The 19,587-nt window shown below is 36.2% G+C and overlaps 1 protein-coding gene across 5 annotated transcripts in view; it reads left to right on the plus strand.

Annotated features, from left to right (window-relative positions):
• The window catches only part of VPS8 (VPS8 subunit of CORVET complex), a 282,062-nt gene that overhangs the window by 168,923 nt on the left and 93,552 nt on the right, over positions 1–19,587 (plus strand). For all 5 annotated transcript variants that reach the window (XM_024768391.1, XM_024768418.1, XM_024768398.1 and 2 more), the window contains 5 exons: positions 7,192–7,281; positions 7,833–7,875; positions 11,407–11,510; positions 15,897–15,978; positions 16,316–16,398. In XM_024768391.1, the coding sequence (XP_024624159.1) occupies positions 7,192–7,281; positions 7,833–7,875; positions 11,407–11,510; positions 15,897–15,978; positions 16,316–16,398 (402 nt within the window). The remainder of the gene's footprint in view (positions 1–7,191; positions 7,282–7,832; positions 7,876–11,406; positions 11,511–15,896; positions 15,979–16,315; positions 16,399–19,587) is intronic.

The following is a 19,587-nucleotide window of genomic DNA, read 5'->3' on the forward strand; positions in this document are numbered from 1 at the left end:
ATGTTAATGTTTTGCCATACTGGCTTCAGATCTTTGTTGTTTGTTTTAGAAATAAAGCATCCTTTATCTGTCATGTCTCACCTGAGGTTACTGCCAACCTGAAGATGGGAAGTTTATCCTTCCCATCCATTTAAAAATTATTTCCTGTATATGAATTTATCTATATAACACAAGGTACAGTTCTGTATGTTTTTAAAATTTGTATCAATGGTATCATACAGTAATATCCTATTGCAAATTGCTTTTTTATTAATTTTTTATCTTTCAGTTTTTAATACATACAGCTCTAGTTCATTCATTTTAATGATCATATAATAGTCTATTGAATGACTGTGCCGCAGTTTATATATTTTCCTATTCACAGACATTCAGAGTGTTTCCAATCTTTTGCCATTATAAACAATGCTACTTTGGGCATCTTTGTACATACCTTCTTTGTGGCTATCTGAGATTGCTCTGAGTAGTATGCCTGGAAGTGGAATTCTTTAGACAATACAGTAGCTTAATTCTGTTCATATTGTCAAGTTGATTTCTTATTTGTTTCCAGTCTCATCATCAGTATTTGAAATTTGCTGTTTTTCCACATCCTTGCTGATTTCTAGTATTTTTAGACTTCTTATTTTTTGCCAGTGTGATGATTATCATTGCTTACTCATAACATTGCATGTCTTTCCATATCTTTAATGACATTTTGGGTTTTCTTTTCTCTGAATTATCCATTCATATCATTTGCCCAGTTTCCTATTGAGGTTTTGCCCTTCTGTTACTGATTTCTAGAAGTTCTTTCTAATTTCTGGATCTCTAGTCCTTTGCTGATTTTATATGTTGGAGATGCCTTCTTCCAGTCTATTATGGCATGTCTTTTAACTTGGTTTTTAGTGACTTCTATTTTATCAGTCTTTTCCTTTAACGTTAAAATTTTGTGTGTGTGACTTTTATTTCCTTTCCTAATTTAATGGCATTAAGGATATCCTCTTATATGAGTTTTATAGTTTGGCTTTTTTCATTTAGGCTTTTAATCCATCTGGAATTTATTTTTGTAAACAGATCAAGAAAGGGATTTATATTTTTTTTCCATGTGGATGGCTAATGGTCCATGTGACATTTTCTTGTCCTTTCTTCACTTATTTATAATGCCATACTGCTGTACACCAAACTCCCAAATATACATAGATCTTTTTGTGAATTCTGTTCTATTCTTTTGGTCATTTGTCTTTCCCTATACCCATGGCACATATTTTAATTAACACAGCTTTAAAATAAGCTTTATTATTTGGAAGAAGAGTCTTCCCTCCTCATTCTTTTTCTTTAAAATTCTTTGGCTACTCTTGGCCTCTTACTATTTCACATCAAATTAGGAATCACATTGTCACATTCCTATAAAAATAACATATTCTTCTGGGATTTTGATGAAAACAACATTGAATTTATAGATTAATTCAGGGAGGATTGACGTCTTATGGTCTTCACATTCAGCAACATGGTTGTCTTTTTGAAATGCCTTTTACCCACTTTGGTGAGGTTTTATAACTAAAGTTATAAAATATAATATTTTACATAAGGCTCTTGCACATTTTCCTCAGTTTGTTCTTAGATACTTTTTGTTAACATTGTAAAAGGAAATTTAAAAAAAATTTTATTGGAATATAGTTGATTTCAATGTTGTGTTAGTTTCATATGTACAGCAAAGTAATTCAGTTATACATATACATGCATTCATTCTTTTTTAGATTCTTTTCTCATATAGGTTATTAATATCACAGAATATTGAGTAGAGTTCCCTGTGTCATACAGTAGGCCCTTGTTGGATATCTGTTTTATGTATGGTAGTGTGTATGTGTTAATCCCAAGCTCCTGATTTATCCTCCCACACCCCCCCACGTTTCCCCTTTGGTAACCATAAGTTTGTTTTCGAAGTCTGTGAGTCTGTTTCTGTTTTGTAAATAAGATCATTTGTATCATTTTTTAATTAGACTCCACATATGAGTGACATCATATGATATTTGTCTTTCTCTGTCTGACTTACTTCACTTAGTATGATAATCTCTAGGTCGACCCATGTTTCTACAAATGGCAGTATTTCATTCTTTTTATGGCTGAGTAATATTCCATTGTATATATGTATCACATCTTCTTTATCCATTCCTCTATTGATGGACATTTAGATTGCTTCCATGTCTTGGCTATTGTAAATAGCTCTGCAATGAACATTGGGGTGCATGTATCGTTTTAGATTATGGTTTTCTCAGGATATATGGCCAGAAGTGGGATTGCTGGATTATATGGTAGTTCTATTTTTGGTTCTTTAAGGAACTTCCATATTGTTCTCCATAGCAGTTGTACCAATTTACATTCTCACCAACAGTGTAGGAGGGTTCCCTTTTCTCCACCCCCTCTCCAGCATTTATTGTTTGTAGACTTTTTGATGATGGCCATTCTAAGCTATGTGAGGTGATACCACATTGTAGTTTTGAGTTGCATTTCTCTGATAATCAGTGATGTTGAGCATCTTTTCATGAGCTTTTTTGGACATCTGTGTGTCTTCTTTGGAGAAATCTCTGTTTCGATCTTCTGCCCATTTTTTGATTGAGCCGCATGAGCTGTTTGTAGGTTTTGGAGATTAATCCTTTGTCAGTCACTTTGTTTGCAAATATTTTCTCTCATTCTGTGGGTTGTCTTTTTGTTTTGTTTATGGTTTTCTTTGCTATGCAGAAGCTTTTAAGTTTAATTAGGTCCCGTTTATTTTTGTTTTCATTTCCATTGCTCTAGGAGACGGAGCCAAAAAAATATTGCTAAGATTTATGTCAAAGAGTGTTCTGCCTATGTTTTCCCCTAAGAGTTTTACAGTGTCTGGTCTTACATTTAGGTCTTTGATCCACTTTGAGTTTATTTTTGTGTATGGTGTTAGAGAATGTTCTAATTTCATTCTTTTACATGTAGCTGTCCGGTTTTCTCAGCATCACTTCCTGAAGAGACTGTCTTTTGTCCATTGTATAGTCTAGCCTCCTTTGTTGTAGATTAATTGACCATATGTGCATGGGTTTATTTCTGGGCTTTCTATCCTGTTCCATTGATCTACCATACTGTTTTGATTTCTGTTGTTTTGTACTGTAGTCTGAAGTCAGGGAGTCTGATTCCTCCAGCTTCGTTTTTCTTTCTCAGTATTGCTTTGGCTCTTTGGGGTCTTTTGTGTTTCCATATAAATTTTATAATTTTTTGTTCTAGTTCTGTGAAAAATGCCATTGGTAATTTGAAAGGAATTGCATTAAATATGTAGATTGCCTTAGGTAGTATAGTCATTTTGACAATATTGATTCTTTCAATCCAAGAACATGATATATCTTTCCAACTGTTTGTGTCATCTTCGATTTCTTTCACAGCATCTTATAGTTTTCAGAATATAGGTCTTCTGACTCCTTAGGTAGGTTTATTCCTAGTTATTTTATTCTTTTTGATGCGATGATAAATGAGATTCTTTCCTTTATTTCTCTTTCTGATCTTTCATTGTTATGTATAAGAATGCAAAAGATTTCCGTGTATTAATTTTGTATCCTGCAACTTAACCAAATTCATTGATGCATTCTAATAGTTTTCTGGTAGCATCTTTAGGATTTTCTATGGATAGTATCATTTCATCTGCAAACAGTGATGGTCTTATTTCTTCTTTTCCGATTTGCATTCTTTTTATTTCTTTTTTCTTCTCTGATTGCTGTGGCTAGGACTTCCAAAACTTGTTGAATAGAAGTGTTGACAGTGGTTATCCTTGCCTTGTTCCTGATCTTAGAGGGAACGCTTTCAGCTTTTCACCATTGAGAATGATGTTAGCTGTGTGGTTTTCATGTATGTCCTTTATTATGTTGAGGTAAGTTCCCTCTATGCCCACTTTCTAGAGAGTTTTTTTTAATCATAAATGGGCGTTGAATTTTGTCGAAAGTTTTTTCTGCACCTATTGAGATGACATATGGTTATTTATTTATTTTTGGCTACGTTGGGTCTTCGTTGCTGTGCCGTGGGCTTTCTCTAGTTGTGGTGAGTGGGGGCTACTCTTGGTTGCGGTGCGCGAGCTTCTCATTGTGGTGGCTTCTCTTATTGTGGAGCATGCTAGGTGCATGGGCTTCAGTAGTTGTGGCACGCGGGCTCAGTAGTTGTGGTTCGTGGGCTCAGGCTCAGTAGTTGTGGCACATGGGCTTAGCTGCTCACGGCATGTGGGATCTTCCTGGACCGGGGCTCGAACCCGTGTCCTCTGCATTGGCAGGCGGATTCTTAACCACTGCACCACCAGGGAAGTCCCGATCATATGGTTTTTATTCTTCAGTTTGTTAATGTGGTGTATCACATTGATTAATTTGTGGATACTGAAGAATCCTTGCATCCCTGGGATAAATCCCACTTGATCATAGTGTATGATCCTTTTAATGTATTGTTGGATTCAGTTTGCTAGTATTTTCTTGAGTATTTTTACGTCTATATTCCTCAGTGGTATTGGCCTGTAATTTTCTTTTTTGGTGGTACCTTTGTCTGGTTTTGGTCTCAGGGTGATGGGGGCCTCATGGAATGAGCTTGGGAATGTTCCTTCCTCTGCAGTATTTTGGAAGAGTTTCAGAAGGATAGGTGTTAATTCTTCTCTAAATGTTTGATGGAATTCACCTGTGGAGCCACTGGGACCTGGACTTCAGTTTGTTGGAAGTTTTTAAATCACTGTTTCAATTTCAGTACTTGTGATTTGTCTGTTCATATTATCTGTTTCTTCCTGGTTCAGTCTTGGATGGTTGTATATTTCTAAGAATTTGTCCATTTCTTCTAGGTTATACATTTTATTGGCATATAGTTGTTTGTAATAGTCTCTTATGGTTCTTTGTATTTCACTCGTGTCAGTTTTATTTTTCATTCTGTTGTTAACTCCTTCTTGTGTATTTTAAATTTCAGTTATTGTATTCTAAAGATTTGATCATTCTTTTATATATTTTCTATTTCTTTTTTGCAGTTATCATTGTGTTCATCCATTATTTTCCCATGTTCAGTTAGCATTTTATTACTAATGCTTTGAACTCTTTCCAGGTAAATTATTTATCACTTTTTAAATTTGTTTCCCTCCCCCTTAGTGAATTTACCTTTTTCTTTCATATTCCTCTCTTTTTATATCTTGCTTGACATTCTCTGTTCTTCTGTGTGAGATTATGTGAAACAGTTCCATATCCCAGTCTTGAAGGCATGTCCATATGTGGGAGCATCTCTATGAAGTCTGCTTGTTCCCAGTGGCATTGGTGGAAGAGCTAATTTTAAAGTGAGCATAGGCTGCATCTTTCCCTATTATGTGCTACAAGGCACTGTATTGCTGGCATGTAGCCCTATTAGGGGTGGTGCCGAGGCCTAAGGGTCTGGAGCAGGATCTTTGAGCGAGTTGGGCTTCTTCCCAGTGTGATGGTGGTGTTCGCTATGGTTGGGGATATGGCTGGGACCTAAGGGTTTGGGGCTGCACTTCTAAACTTGTTCCACTTCTTCCCTGGTATGCACATATTGGGTAGAGGCAGGGTCAGGGCCAGAGCAGTAGGAACCACGCTAATAAGCTGTTTCCACTTCTACCTTTGTGCAGTTGTACTAGCAATGGCAGTCTCCACCCTAGCTGGAGGCAGGACAAGGGCCTGAGTTGATTCCACTCCTTCCCTAGTGCTTGCACATATTTGTGTGCAGGCAGTGACAGTCTCTGACGTGGCTGGAGGAAGGGTTATAGTCCAAGCAGCCTCTGCTCCCTCCCAAGTACAGGCATGCATGCTAGTATCTGCAGTGGCTCTCTCTGCTCTGGCTAGATGCAGGGCCATGGTGTGAGGTGGGCTCCACTCCCTCCATGTTTACTCAGGCTCATTAGAAATGAAATTTCTAAAAGGAAATTTTTTGAAATGGCTTTTTCTTAATTGGTTAGTGCTGGTATATGTTATTAATTTTTGTTCAGTGTCTTATATCTAGCAACCAGGCTGAATTCTTTTTTCGTTCAAATATTTTCTAGATTTTTTTATGACAGTAATTTTTTCTGAGAATAATGGTAGTTTTTTTTCTTTCTTTCCAATTTTATACTTTTCTCATTCCCTCATCAGATATCTAGGAGCTCTGGGATATTATTGAACAGAGGCAGCGATAGTATGCATTCTCTCCTTGTTCCTTATTTAAAAGGGGATGTGTCTAACATTTTATGTTAAATATGGCGTTTATTGTCAGATTTTGATAGATAATTTTTATTAACCTAGACAAGTGCCATTACCAGTTTGGGTTAGAGTGTTTTGTATTGTTTTTATTTTTGTCAAAAATGGGTGCTGCATTTTACTAAATACTTTTTCTGCATTTGTTGAAATGATCACATGTTTTCCTCCTTTGATCTGTTAACCTATAATATGTTATTTGTGCCTCTCTTTTTTTCTTACTCCTAAGAAAGTTTTATTCTATGTTATTAGTCTTTTCAAAGACTAATTTAGCTAGGTGGTTTGTGACCACCTAGAGGGGTGGGATAGGGAGGGTGGGAGGGAGGGAGATGCAAGAGGGAAGAGATATGGGAACATATGTATATGTATAACTGATTCACTTCGTTGTAAAGCAGAAACTAACACACCATTGTAAAGCAATTATACTCCAATAAAGATATTAAAAAAAAAGACTAATTTAGGATTTTCTTTTAAACCTCGCTGTTGTTTCTCTGTTGTTTCTTTCCATGACATTCTTTTCTGTACTTATTTTCTTTCTTTTACCTTAGCTTAACTGGCATTTCTTTTTTACTTATTAGAAACTCTTAGTTTATTAATTTTCATTAGGATCCCACAAGCTAATGTGTAGAGTTTTCATTGTCATTTTGTTCTAAATATTTTGTGAATAATTACACTTACCAATTTCTGGTGTATATTATTACTATTTATGTACACATGTTACCTTTTGTGCAATGGATATACCTGATTCAGGTGCATAACAACTTTTTAAATAAATAAGTGAAAAAAAATGAGTTACCTTGGTTCAGTCAGAGTCCCAAATGGGTCACTCTAAGACTAGAGAGTCAAATATTTGCATGTTATACTGTAAAGTAGCATACTACTAGGGTATGAATTCACTATTTACTATCATAGGTTTTTTTTTCATCCTTAGTAGGACCTTCTGACTCCACAAACAAGATTTTTGAGCAAAAAAGCTTTATCTTTTCTTCTTTCCTAGATTACCCAGAAGTATCAACTTCATGAAGTCACTGCTTATCTATTAGAAAAGAAAGGAGATATTCATGGTGCCTTCTTAATAATGCTAAAGGTAACATTTTACTGTATTTGCTTTGTCATGTTTCTGTCTAGCCCTATAACCATTTATCAATCCATCTTTCCTTCGTGAGATAAAATTGACATACAGCATTGTGTAAGTTTTTGTCAATCCATCTTAATTCTTATGTTTCAAAATAAGCTGCAGACAATACACTTTTTTTGTACATTTTATCTCTAAATATTTTTATCATGCATGTCATGATACACCAGTATGCCACATGATACTAATCCCAAGGCTTAGTAGTTGTGGCTTGCGGGCTCTAGAGCACAGGCTCAGTAGTTGTGGCGCATGGACTTAGTTGCTGCACAGCATGTGGGATCCTCCCAGACCAGGGCTTGAACCTGTGTCCCCTGCATTGGCAGGCGGATTCTTAACCACTGCGCCACCAGGGAAGCCCTGTGCTTTTTATATACACAGCAATTCTCTTCTGAATGGCAGAGATCATTCTTAATAACCTTGTTGTTTCTTGGAGTTTACCTTTAAAATATGGTAATTCAGGTATTGGTGGATTAGAAATATAAAGTGTTCTTTTTACCTCCTAGAGACTACAAAGCAAACTTCAAGAGATAACACATCAAGATGAAAGTAAGTTCTCGAGTGTAATTCACAATTTCTTTTTCCATGGGCCCCATGTTTTAAAAGATATTAAATGATTTTTATTATGTAATAATCACATTGATCTGCATGTTACTGTTTATCTGACATTGATCCCAATTTTGGCTTGTTTTCAAGGGCTCATAATAGGAAGTAATATAAACCACTGTAGTTTTGCAGTGCTAATTGTCAGTAGAGGTCATTGGACAGAAAATTAGGTAGTCTTCACAGGTCTTGATTCATTTTTTAGTTATATTTCTGTACTTATGTTTTGGTTATTATAAATGAGGTACATAACTAACATCTTAAAAATTACTATAATGTGCTGAACAACAGCAAAGCAGAGCTTCTAATCAGTAAGTAATAATCAGTGTTTCTGTATTGAATTTATATAATTTTAGCAGAAAGCAGTAAAACTTGAAACAGTTTAAAATCTTGAATGGCTTTGTCACAGATAGATATGTAATTCCTATTATATTCCTTGATACTAAAATAAAGTTATTTATTTTGTAAAAGTGTGGTAAAATAAACATAACATAAAATTCACCATTTTTAAGTTTACAGTTCATTGGCAATAAGTACATTCACATCATTGTGCAATAATCACCACCATCCATCTCCAGAACCTTTTCAGCATCCCAAACTGAAACTCTGTACCCATTAGACAATTACTCCTAATTCCCTCCTCCCCACACAGCCCCTGGTAACCACCATTCTACTTTCTGACTTGATGAATTTGAATTTGATTACTCTGTGTATCTCATAAGTGGAATCAAACAGTAATTGTCCTTTTGTGTCTAGCTTATTACACTTAGCATAAAGTCTTCAGGATTTATCCATGTTGTGGCACATGCAGAATTTCATTCATTTCTAAGACTGAATAATATTCTATTTTATGTATATACTACATTTTGTTTTTCCATTCATTTATCAATGGGCACTTGGTTGCTTCCACCTTTTGACTATTGTGAATAATGCTGCTATGAACGTGGGTGTAGAAATATCTTTTTGAGTCCCTGCTTTCAGTTCTTCTCGGTGTATACCCAGAAGTGGGATTACTAAGTTAAATGATAATTCTATTTTTAATTTTTTGAGGAACCACCATACCGTTTTCCATAATGGCAATATCATTTTACATTCTCACCAGCAATGCACAAGGGTTCCAAATTCTCCACATCTTCACTAACACTTTTATTTTCTGTTTTCTTGGTAGTAGCCATTCCTAATGAGTGTGAGGTAGCATCTCATTGTGGTTTTGATTTGCATTTCCCTAATGATTGGTGATGTTGAGCATCTTTTCTTAGACTTATTGGCCATTTCTGTATCTTCTTTGGAGAAATGTCTATTCATATCCTTTGTCCACTTTTTCTTTTTTTTCTTTTTTTTTTTTTTTTTGTGGTACGTGGACCTCTCACTGTTGTGGCCTCTTCCGTTGCGGAGCACGGGCTCTGGATGCGCAGGCTTAGCGGCCTTGGCTTACGGGCCCAGCCACTCCACGGCATGTGGGATCTTCCCGGACCGGGGCATGAACCCGTGTCCCCTGCATCAGCAGGCGGACTCTCAACCACTGTGCCACCAGGGAAGCCCCGCTTTGTCCACTTTTGAATTGGATTATTTGTTTTCCTATTACTTGACATTTTCAAAATATCCCTCCCAAAGTTCAGAGAAACACTTGATAGGTGATTTTTAGATTGTTTTACCTTTTTAACCCACTAACACATTTCTTGGACCCCTTAGCCCACACATTCCCCTAAACACCTTTACCCTAATTCTCCATATATTATTTGTTTTTGGAACTTCCATAACGGTTGACTTTTCTGTATTTAGTCCAACTAAACATTTAATTATTGTTTTTGTGCTTTAGTATACATTCAGTCAATTTGACTATTAGATTTGTTGCATTTATGGCATTTTTCTCTTTCAATTTACTGTTATGGGAATAATTTTTATAGACATTACATGAAGGATTGTGGGAAAAGTAAGAATGTTTCCCCCAAATCACTACAGTAATTTGCAGGTGATATGTGTAGGGAAGCCAAGTCCTTGAATTCCAATGAAGGTAAATTTCTCAGTAATAGTCTCATAACTGCCATTTACTGTCAGATTCAATTTTGACAGTGTGCTTAAGAATTTTGAAGGAGTTGGTAATTGCACAGCACTGGGCTAGTTTCTGTGGGTGATACACAGATGGCTAAAACACAGTCCTCACCCAAAGAGCTATAGTCTCTTGAAGGAGACAGATATGTAAATAAAAACCTCTAATGCATGTAGAATCAAATACTATAAAAAAGGTACAGTGAGAGTGACAAAGGGTTGTGGAAAATTGGGGAACTACCTGTAACTGAGATTCTTTTCTGGAAGATGTGACCTTTGAAGTAATCACGATTGGAATGATGAATAGGAATTTGATAGACAAAAGCAAGGAAAGGGTCTTCTGGGCCGAGGAGGACATGAGAATGAAAGTGCCTGGCTAGTAACCTTGGGGAGGAGGAAATAATCTGGTGATATAAGAGCACCGAGGGTGGGAAGATGCACCAGGATGTTTACTGTGTTTACTTAGGATCAGAGGTTTATTGACATTCTCTTTGTAAAAATTAGAAGTCTTTGATAGTTTTTGTGCATGAGACTCATATGTTTAGACTTGTGCTTAAGAGAACTGTAGTGACAGTATAAAAGGGAATGAGGAAGGCAAGATTTGGAAGTCAAAAGTTAATTTAGTGGCTGCTGCAGTAGTGCAAACGAGGTGATGAAGGGCTCCACTCGGGTAAAGTAGTGGGTATATGAGAGTGTGGAAGTAGAATTAATAAAATTAACAATTTATTTGAATGTACAGGTGAAAGCATCAAAGATGGTGAAGATTTATAAACTGGTTGACTTAAAGGTCATGGTTCTATTAACTTAGTTTGGAAATGTGGCGGGGGAGCAGATTTGAAGTAAGAAAAATGGGTTGGGTTTTGCACATATAAAGTTCAAAGTGACTGCAGGATGTCCATGTAGAGATAGATGTCCTAGAGCCTGGTGAAAATTCAACCTGCAGATTATGAAAGGAATAAGGGCTGGAGGTGTATATTTGAAAATTATTAGCAAGGACATAGGAATTAAAACCAGAAGAGTGGCTGAAATTATTGAAAAAAATGAAAAGAAAAGGGCCTGAGATAGTATCTTGGAGAAATACATACATTTAAGAAATAGAGGAAGAAATGGTAGAGCAAGAAAGATAAAAGATAATCTTTCTATTAACTAATCCACAGATAAATGGTTGGGAATTTTCCATAGCTAAAGCATATTAAAATGCTACGTATGATGTGCTTTCTCTGTCCTAGGAATGTCAGACATTTATACGGAAAACTGTTGCAAAGAACTACCTACTTTTTATCTACTGAAGTTCAGTATCAAGTCTTATACATGATTATATCATAGAAAACAAAGTATGCAGAGAAAAGAATGTTTAATTTTTTACAGAAGCTTTGAGATTATCAGTAATATACCCTTGAGTGATGTTAACAATTTTTCTAAATCTAGATACCAAAGAGGATCCCTCACTGAAGAATGTTGAAGAGACCATGGTGGAGACAATTGCCCTTTGCCAGAGAAATTCACATAATTTGAACCAGCAGCAGAGAGAGGTAGGAGAGTGACTACAGAGGCTTTTAAAAATCTGTTCTGGTCTGAAACTAGGAATTAATTCTATTTCCACTGCCCTCTCAGCTACCTGAGTTCAGTGCTCCCAGGAGTATAAGACTCCTAAAGTTATTATGAGGAGTGCCTGTCTGCTTTGTTCTCACAAAAGGCTTTATATTCTTAGATTTGGCTGTGCTGCAAAATTTAGGTGTGTGAATACTAGATGTCCTTGTTCTCTTTGGACTGAGTTTTTGTGTATTCCGTGTAGTGGTACTGTGGTTGTGTCGTCCATTTATCATTTGTACCGTTCCCCGTGGATAAGGGGAGCGTGAAGCACTAGAGGAAAAGCCTCAAGGGATACAGAGAAAGCTGAAAAAGGTCAAGAAGGCTATGGTGTAGTAGTTCTCATCCTTGGCCGCACATAAGAGTCACATGGGGAGCTTTGAAAAATCCCAGACTGTACCTGAGATCAATTAAATTATAGTCTTTGGGGCTGGGCCGCAGTCATCAGTATGTTTTAAGGCTTCCCACATGATTCCACTGTGCAGCCAAGGTTGGAACCACGTCTGTAACAGATTCCAGACTGCAAAAAGGGAGAACACAGAGCTGAAGGAGATATAGTAGAGCACGTGGGGCGGGTGGGAGTTACAGCAATGAAGCAAAAACCAAGGGGGCGAGATGCAACTTGACAGCTAAATTGTGCAGTAGTTTTAAGAAGTAAAGTTAGCAGTGTGATATGTATGGCATAACTGTGCCTGCCCCTCCAGGCTCTGGCCTCTGACTTAACACCACCTGGCCTCCTTCCACTGCCTGGGCTTCTGAAATGGGAAGCAGGGTAAATTTTTCATATATAGTTTGCCGTACATGTTCCAATGAAAATGATAAACTTGGTATGTTTCTGTTCTTATGAGATGGGTAAATTTCTCCTTTATGTTTTTGTCAAGGGTTTTTTTAAGGTCATAAATTTTGAATACCCTTTAGAATATAAATTGTATATAACAAACACATTTATATAATAGATGTGGTTTTTTTATTTAAAAATTTTTTGAGTGAAATGATACATACCCATTATTTTTTTAAATCCCGCAATACAGAAAGTTACACAGAGGGATGTTTAAAAAAATTACCCTGTATCCATCTTATCACCCAGAAATAACCGTCGTTATCATTTGGTGAATATCACTCTAGATATTTTTTATCTACCTAGGTTAACATAATTTTAGAAAAATCGAATCAAATAATGCTTGCTTTAAAAATATAGTATTTAATCTCATTTAGGAAACTTATGTAAAACTGAGGAAATTCTGAAATTCAAGTAAATAGTTCTTCAATACACTATCTCTTAATAAATCTCCCTGAAGTTGAAAAAAATCTAAATAACTGTTAATAGATTAGAAGTATCATTTATAATTACATTTTGGTTTTTATAATATCTATGATGTCCGACCAGTAAGGAAGTTTACATGAACTCATACACACTTGCTCCAGCCTCCCTTCTCCATCCCTCTGAATTTTAGTTAGCTATGTTATTTTACCTCATTAAGGTTAACAATACATTCTTTTCTGTATCCACAATTCCCATAGTTGTTCAATCTTTATTTAAATGGATTATGGGCTTTACAGCATTCCTTTTGCCCTGATTTTTCCATTCCTAAGTTTTTGTTTTCATTTATCTTTTGGCTGTCTGCATTTGGACATGGTTATATTTTGATAGAAAAACACAAGAGGGTAAAACTATTAAAGCTATGTTTATACATAAATATACATAAATATTTTTCAACCCTTCTGTCTCCTCCCTAACATCTATTTGATATTCTTCCTTCTTCTCGTGGAAAATTTAAGGAAAAATGACAATTATAAATTGTCATTGTTTTATAAATAGAGCCATTTAGGCTCACATAAGCTGAAATATGTCCAGATTCACATATATTAATGGTAGAATTAGATATAAAATTCATGCCTCCAGAACTCTAGGGATTATTCTGACTATATTTGAACTCTTATCTCTTAATCAGAGACAGGACTAAGGCTTCCTTTGATGTGGTGAAAGGGTAATTTATTCTGTATTTTTTTGTCTAAAAATATATCTGAGTTGTAATCTGTCTGTTCCTCTCTTAGACACACACACATGCCTCTCACACCACTCTCTACTCCCCCCCACCCTCCAACAACTGGTTTTTGCTTCTTTTCTGAACAACGTTCATAGCAACAATAAAAACATTGCATGTTAGTTTTTATGTAAATACTATTTTTGTGAAAATGCTGAACTGATTTTATGTAATAGCAAACATTAATTTTGGGGGATTTTCATGGTTGTTTCCCCTGTTCCTCTTTGCTTTTTTTTTGGTTTGGAGAGAGTGAGAACAAGAGCTGTTGCCACCGACCCTAATCTAACTAGAAAATTTGAAGTATCCAAAAGCTTGGTAATGAATTGTCTGTAATATCTCTTTCCAAAAGTTTCTTCAGAGATTTAATGTCATGGAGTATTTCCTTAAAGTTAGACTGCAGGAAATCGTGTTGTCAGTCCTTCCCTAGGTAGAATCTATACCTGTCCTACTTTGTATGTCCGTCTACCCCAGTGTCCAGTGATTGCATAAATAAAGAATATGGCTTTCTTATGCACATAATTCCCTGAAAAAGAAAGCTGTTGATTATGTAACATGAGAAAGTAATTCAGGTTCAGTTGTGTTGCTCTCAGGCGTTAGGATTGTCATTATCATGGATTGTTATTTTAGCCTGTGGGTTTTTAGAGTTTATCCAAGTTAACATTTTAAGAACCAACATTAAAGAGCAAGAGAGACAAAATATTTAAAAGGTGTCTACCATGTATTTCAGGTTAATGTGGAGATTTAATTGAAGAAGAACAATTTCTCTATTTAGGGTATGAACACTTCCCATGGCTATTATCTCTGCAACCATGCTTCCCCCAGTCTGCTATTTATAAACCAAGAATAAAGTAACCTTTAAAAAGGTAATTCTTCTAAAATTTTTGGACTAAATAAGAAAAATTTAAAATCAAATTTCTAAATATAATAAATATAAAAACCAAAAGGTAAAAATTAGGTATACCATATACAGTTAAATTAAAAGACTATAAAAATACATTGAAATAAATGATGTGGTTGTAAAAACAAATTGAAATAGGCAACAAAAACACAAGCTAAGTAAAGCCGTCCAAGAATAAAATACAAGATTAAAAATTCATGAATACTAGATAAATTAAATTAAAATTTCAATAAAATAAAGAATTGCCAGTATACAACATAGTTAAAACCAGTATCTTAAGAATTTGAAGAAATACTGTTAAAAAAAAAGTACATAAAATCCTGGCCTTAGAAAACCTCAAATGGGGGCAGATAAGGTCTTCCTTGTAGAGCTCTTCAGTGGAAGGTCACCCCGTGTGAAAGTCAACCGACCTTTAGACTGTCCCCTTAACCATGCTTGTCCTGCTTTGTCAATACTGACTTGTTTTTCATACCTCTTGGATGTTTGCAGGAATAGGTTTCTCCCAAGATACTGAGTGAAATAAGGCCTTTGTAAATCATTACCCAACAGGAAAATATGCTTGAAATTTTAAAATGTATTAGTTTGATTTTTGATGATGAAGATTTTTCCTAAGGCTTAGGAAGAAGACATATGATGCACATATGGCAGTGTATAATCATTGGCAAATTACTCAACTTCTCTAAGCTTCAGCATCTTATCTCCAGTAAAGATAATGCTTACTGTATAAGGTTATCATGAGATTGAAACGACAAAATGTATGTAAAGCATTTAATACAGTGCCCTATGTAATAGGAATAAATAAATGTTAGATCTGTTCATTTATGTCATGATGTGATTGGAAATGTTAATTGAAATAATGTTAACTTCCACTTCTTAGTGATGACTGAGGAAATAACAAAATAATGCTTGATATAGGAGAAAACTTCGGATAACTGTATTTATTTATCTTGCTTGACATAGCTGATGAGAAATGGGGGGAGGGTAGTTGTGGGAGAGTTCTTTATTCTCTTCTGCAGTACATAGGGCCGTTTAGACTGTATCAGTGAAACATTTAAGAACGTAGCCTGAGGCTCTGCTCTGGCTCCTTTGAACCTACCCTTTTCTGAGACACAGAAGATTTGCAGTTCCAAGGTCTAGACTTACTAAACTTCAGCTTCCTTATTTTCCCAAGGTGCATGATAAAGATATCTGTTCTGGCTGTGATCTTTGCCTTTTTACTGTCTTTCCTCTTCCCAGTCAAGTGTTCCATCTTTTCTTTTTCTAATTTTTACCAACAAATGTATGTGAGAAGTACATTTCAACCTGTGAAACACTAAGCTGATGTTAGTTGTTCTTAAAAACAACAGAGTACTTTTGTTTTCCTTTGGTTTCCTCTGCCATTATAGGCACTCTGGTTTCCATTACTGGAGGCAATGATGGCACCTCAGAAGCTGTCTAGTTCAGCTGCGCCTCATCTGCACTCTGAAGGTAAGGTCATAGTGTCCACCTATACTGTCCCCCAATTTCTATCTGCTGATGATTGTCATTTTGATACCTCTCCCAGCATCGTATTTTTATTATTTTCCTTAATGAAATCATACTGTACTGCTGATCTCATTTTTTCATGTTCACTGCTTTCTGTGGCACCAGTTATATCATTTGTCTTGGATAATAGTAGCTTTGCAACTTACCAGCAGTTAACTTTAAAATATCAAACTGGCCTTGGTTAGCCAAGTTTCTAGGAAGTTGTATTCCTATGACTTACAGGAAAGACAAAAACCTCTTATTTTAAACTAACCTTAATATTGACATTTTGTTATAACAGCTCTGAAATCTTTGACCATGCAAGTTCTAAACAACATGGCAGCATTTATTGCCCTTCCATCAATCTTGCAAAGAATCTTGCAGGTGAGTTGAAAGGGGGGATATTCAGTGTTGATCAATTTTAACTAATATTTTAGTTATGTATAAATAACAGCAAATTGGGCTAATGTGTAAATGGATCTCAAGCATAATGCAGCTGATTTTTGGCATTAACGAAATATCTAACTTACAACTCTCATCCTTCCTAGCACTCCAGTGATGTGGGTTTGCCTGGCACACACTTGCAACCTTCAGTTAGGGGGTGCAGGCTTCAGTTCACTGTGACCTTTGGATTCAGATACACAAGCTTCCTTTTGGTGTGCTAACTGGGAGAGAATCACCATTGCTTCCAGCTGATTATACTTTTTAGATCAAAAAGAGAAACGTAGGGTTTCCCTGGTGGCGCAGTGGTTGGGGGTCTGCCTGCCGATGCGGGGGACGTGGGTTCGTGCCCCGGTCCGGGAGGATACCGCATGCCGCAGAGCAGCTGGGCCTGTGGGCCACGGCTGCTGGGCCTGCGCGTCCAGAGCCTGTGCTCCGCGGCGGGAGAGGCCACAACGGTGAGAGGTCCGCGTACCGCAAAAAAAAAAAGAGAAACATAAAAATTATATTAATATAGACATTTTTTAATCTTGTTACTTCGGGTTTCTAACTCATCCTAAAACTTTCTGTCCAAAGCTCATCTCCTACTGTAAATTCTAACTGGCTTTGTGTCCAAAGTCTTTGTAGGAAACATCATTCCAGCCTGTTTTCTTCAGCAAAACAGCCCGAACCTTTCCAACTTCATCAAAAAGAGAACACTAAAAATATGCTAAGATATATTTTTAGAAACATCTGTGAACATTCTTGGGTAAACAGCAGGAATTATCCTTAGAATCCATTTTGTCTTCCCTTACTTTACCCAGGATAGAGACACACCAAAAAGAAAGAAAAAAATAAAGTCAGACAGTAATATGATGCCATTGATCTTCATAATTTTCAAATGATTTTTATCCAGTCAAGAATGTCCCTCTCAGCTCTTTTTTAAGACTCTCCAAGCTCTCCTTCCGATCTGGTATGAAGCAGCTGGACCTTTGCTGATAAGACTACTGCATCCAGCAGTCTCTCACCACATTGTACGTTATCCTTTAGAATGTATCTTCACACGTATCATTTCATTGATCCTTATCATGAATTGAATAATAATTTGGTACAGACTACTTTTCTTATATCCATTCTAAAATATATTAGTCATAAGTTTTTTTTTTTTTTTCTTGTGGTACGCGGGCCTCTCACTGTTGTGGCCTCTCCCGTTGCAGAGCACAGGCTCCGGACGCACAGGCTCAGTGGCCATGGCTCACGGGCCCAGCCGCTCCGCGGCATGTGGGATCTTCCCAGACCGGGGCACGAACCTGTGTTCCCTGCATCGGCAGGTGGACTCTCAACCACCGTGCCACCAGGGAAGCCCCAGTCATAAGGTTTTTAATCATATATAAAGTAATATATAATAAGACAAGAATACTTTAATTTACCAGGTAAATTAGAAAAAAATGAAATCCTAAAGCCAAAAGTGTCTTCCCTCTCATTGTACGCATTTAGCTTTATTTTGAGCTTTAACCACACTTTGACACATAAACTATAATAAATATAAATTGATTTTTTATCTTGGCATAAGCATATGATGTCTTAAAAAAATGTATTTCAGACTCATGTCCTTGAAGGCGTTTGATATTTGAAAGTCTTAACTTTATTTTTGTGTTATACTGGCATTTATTGTAATTGCATTCTTATCATTTTCCACCTTCAGTGGTTGTTAACTCACACTAATAAGGAGAGTATGCTGATTCTTAAATTCCTTATTTGCATGTTTGTGATCACTGTAATGATAACTCTACCTTATATTCGTATAGAGATTTTTATTTTTTCAAGTTGCTTTCACAAATAATGCTAATTTAAGCTCATTCCCATTATATCATGTAAGCTCCTTCATTTGTTTCAGTCCCTGGTCTTTTGAGAAGTTAATAATTAATTGGTTTATATATTATATGTTACCCTGTTTGGTTATTATCTGTGTAGATGAAAGAAAGGCACAGTTCTTGACCTAAAAGGCCTGTTTTAAGGGAGACAAGAAAGTATCTGATACAACTATTCACACGGCTCTAAAGAGCAAGTAATATTGGCCACCTTAAGGATTACCTTCTCTGAACCCCAGGTGGGGTAATTGCTACTTCTGCATCTGTACACTTTTAGTCCACATGATTATAGCAGGAGCAGCCAGGTGAAAGCATGACCCTGCCTCTTGACTCTATCTGATTGACTCAGGGTAGGCAGCTGGCCTAAGAGGGGCCAATCAGTGTCCTTTCCAGGAAATTTTAGAACTGGATTGAAAAGATGAGTAGTTTATCTTCAGTTCTCTGGATTATATAAGGTACAAAGTTCAGGAACTGATAGTGACTCCCTTTCCATCATATGAACTGAAATAGTAAAAAGTTAATCTGCAGAGAAAAGAACAATGAAGCAGACACACAAAGAGGAGAATAGACAAGATGCATGGAGAAGAGAGAAGATAACAAGAAGAGGATTCAAGACACTAAGAGAGGAGACAACATGGAGAGAAAATACTGATGGCATCTGAGTCCCTCATTGTAGTTCTTAAGGCTTACCTGATTCCTTTACTTGGATCCTTAAATGCCCCAGTACCTTTACAATTATTATCTTTTTTGAATAAGTTAGAACGAGCTAGGTTTCTGAATTTATATATATATCTCCAGAGGAGTACCAATAAAAGTATATATATGAAACAGACTGTGGAAAGATTTCCTGGAGGAGGGGATGTCTGAACTGAATCTTACAGAGCCTGAAGGAACAGGGGTAAAAAACAGATAGGACTACTCTAAGCAGAGTGAACTATATGTACAAAGAATTTGAGGTAAAACACGGCACATCTGGGGAGTTGCAAGTGTTTAAGTATTCTTGGAACATAGGACAAGAATAAAGGTGAGTCACAGAGCTGAAATTTGAGAGTCAGAGACTCTGTCCTTAATTGCTTTGTAAGCTATGGTAAGGACTTTGGATTTTATTTTAAATTCATTAAATTCTCATTAAAGGATTTTAACCAGAGGAATGATGGAATGAGGTTTCTTTATAGAAAGATGGCTCAGCCTGTGTTATATAGAATAAATTGGAAGGGATCAAAACTGAAGGCATAGAAATACCCAGAATGTAATAGATACCTAAAGTTTGTTAAATGAGTTA

Source organism: Neophocaena asiaeorientalis, unplaced genomic scaffold, assembly GCF_003031525.2.
Source record: "Neophocaena asiaeorientalis asiaeorientalis breed wild unplaced genomic scaffold, Neophocaena_asiaeorientalis_V1.1 scaffold225, whole genome shotgun sequence".
In the NCBI taxonomy this organism is placed as follows: domain Eukaryota; kingdom Metazoa; phylum Chordata; class Mammalia; order Artiodactyla; family Phocoenidae; genus Neophocaena; species Neophocaena asiaeorientalis.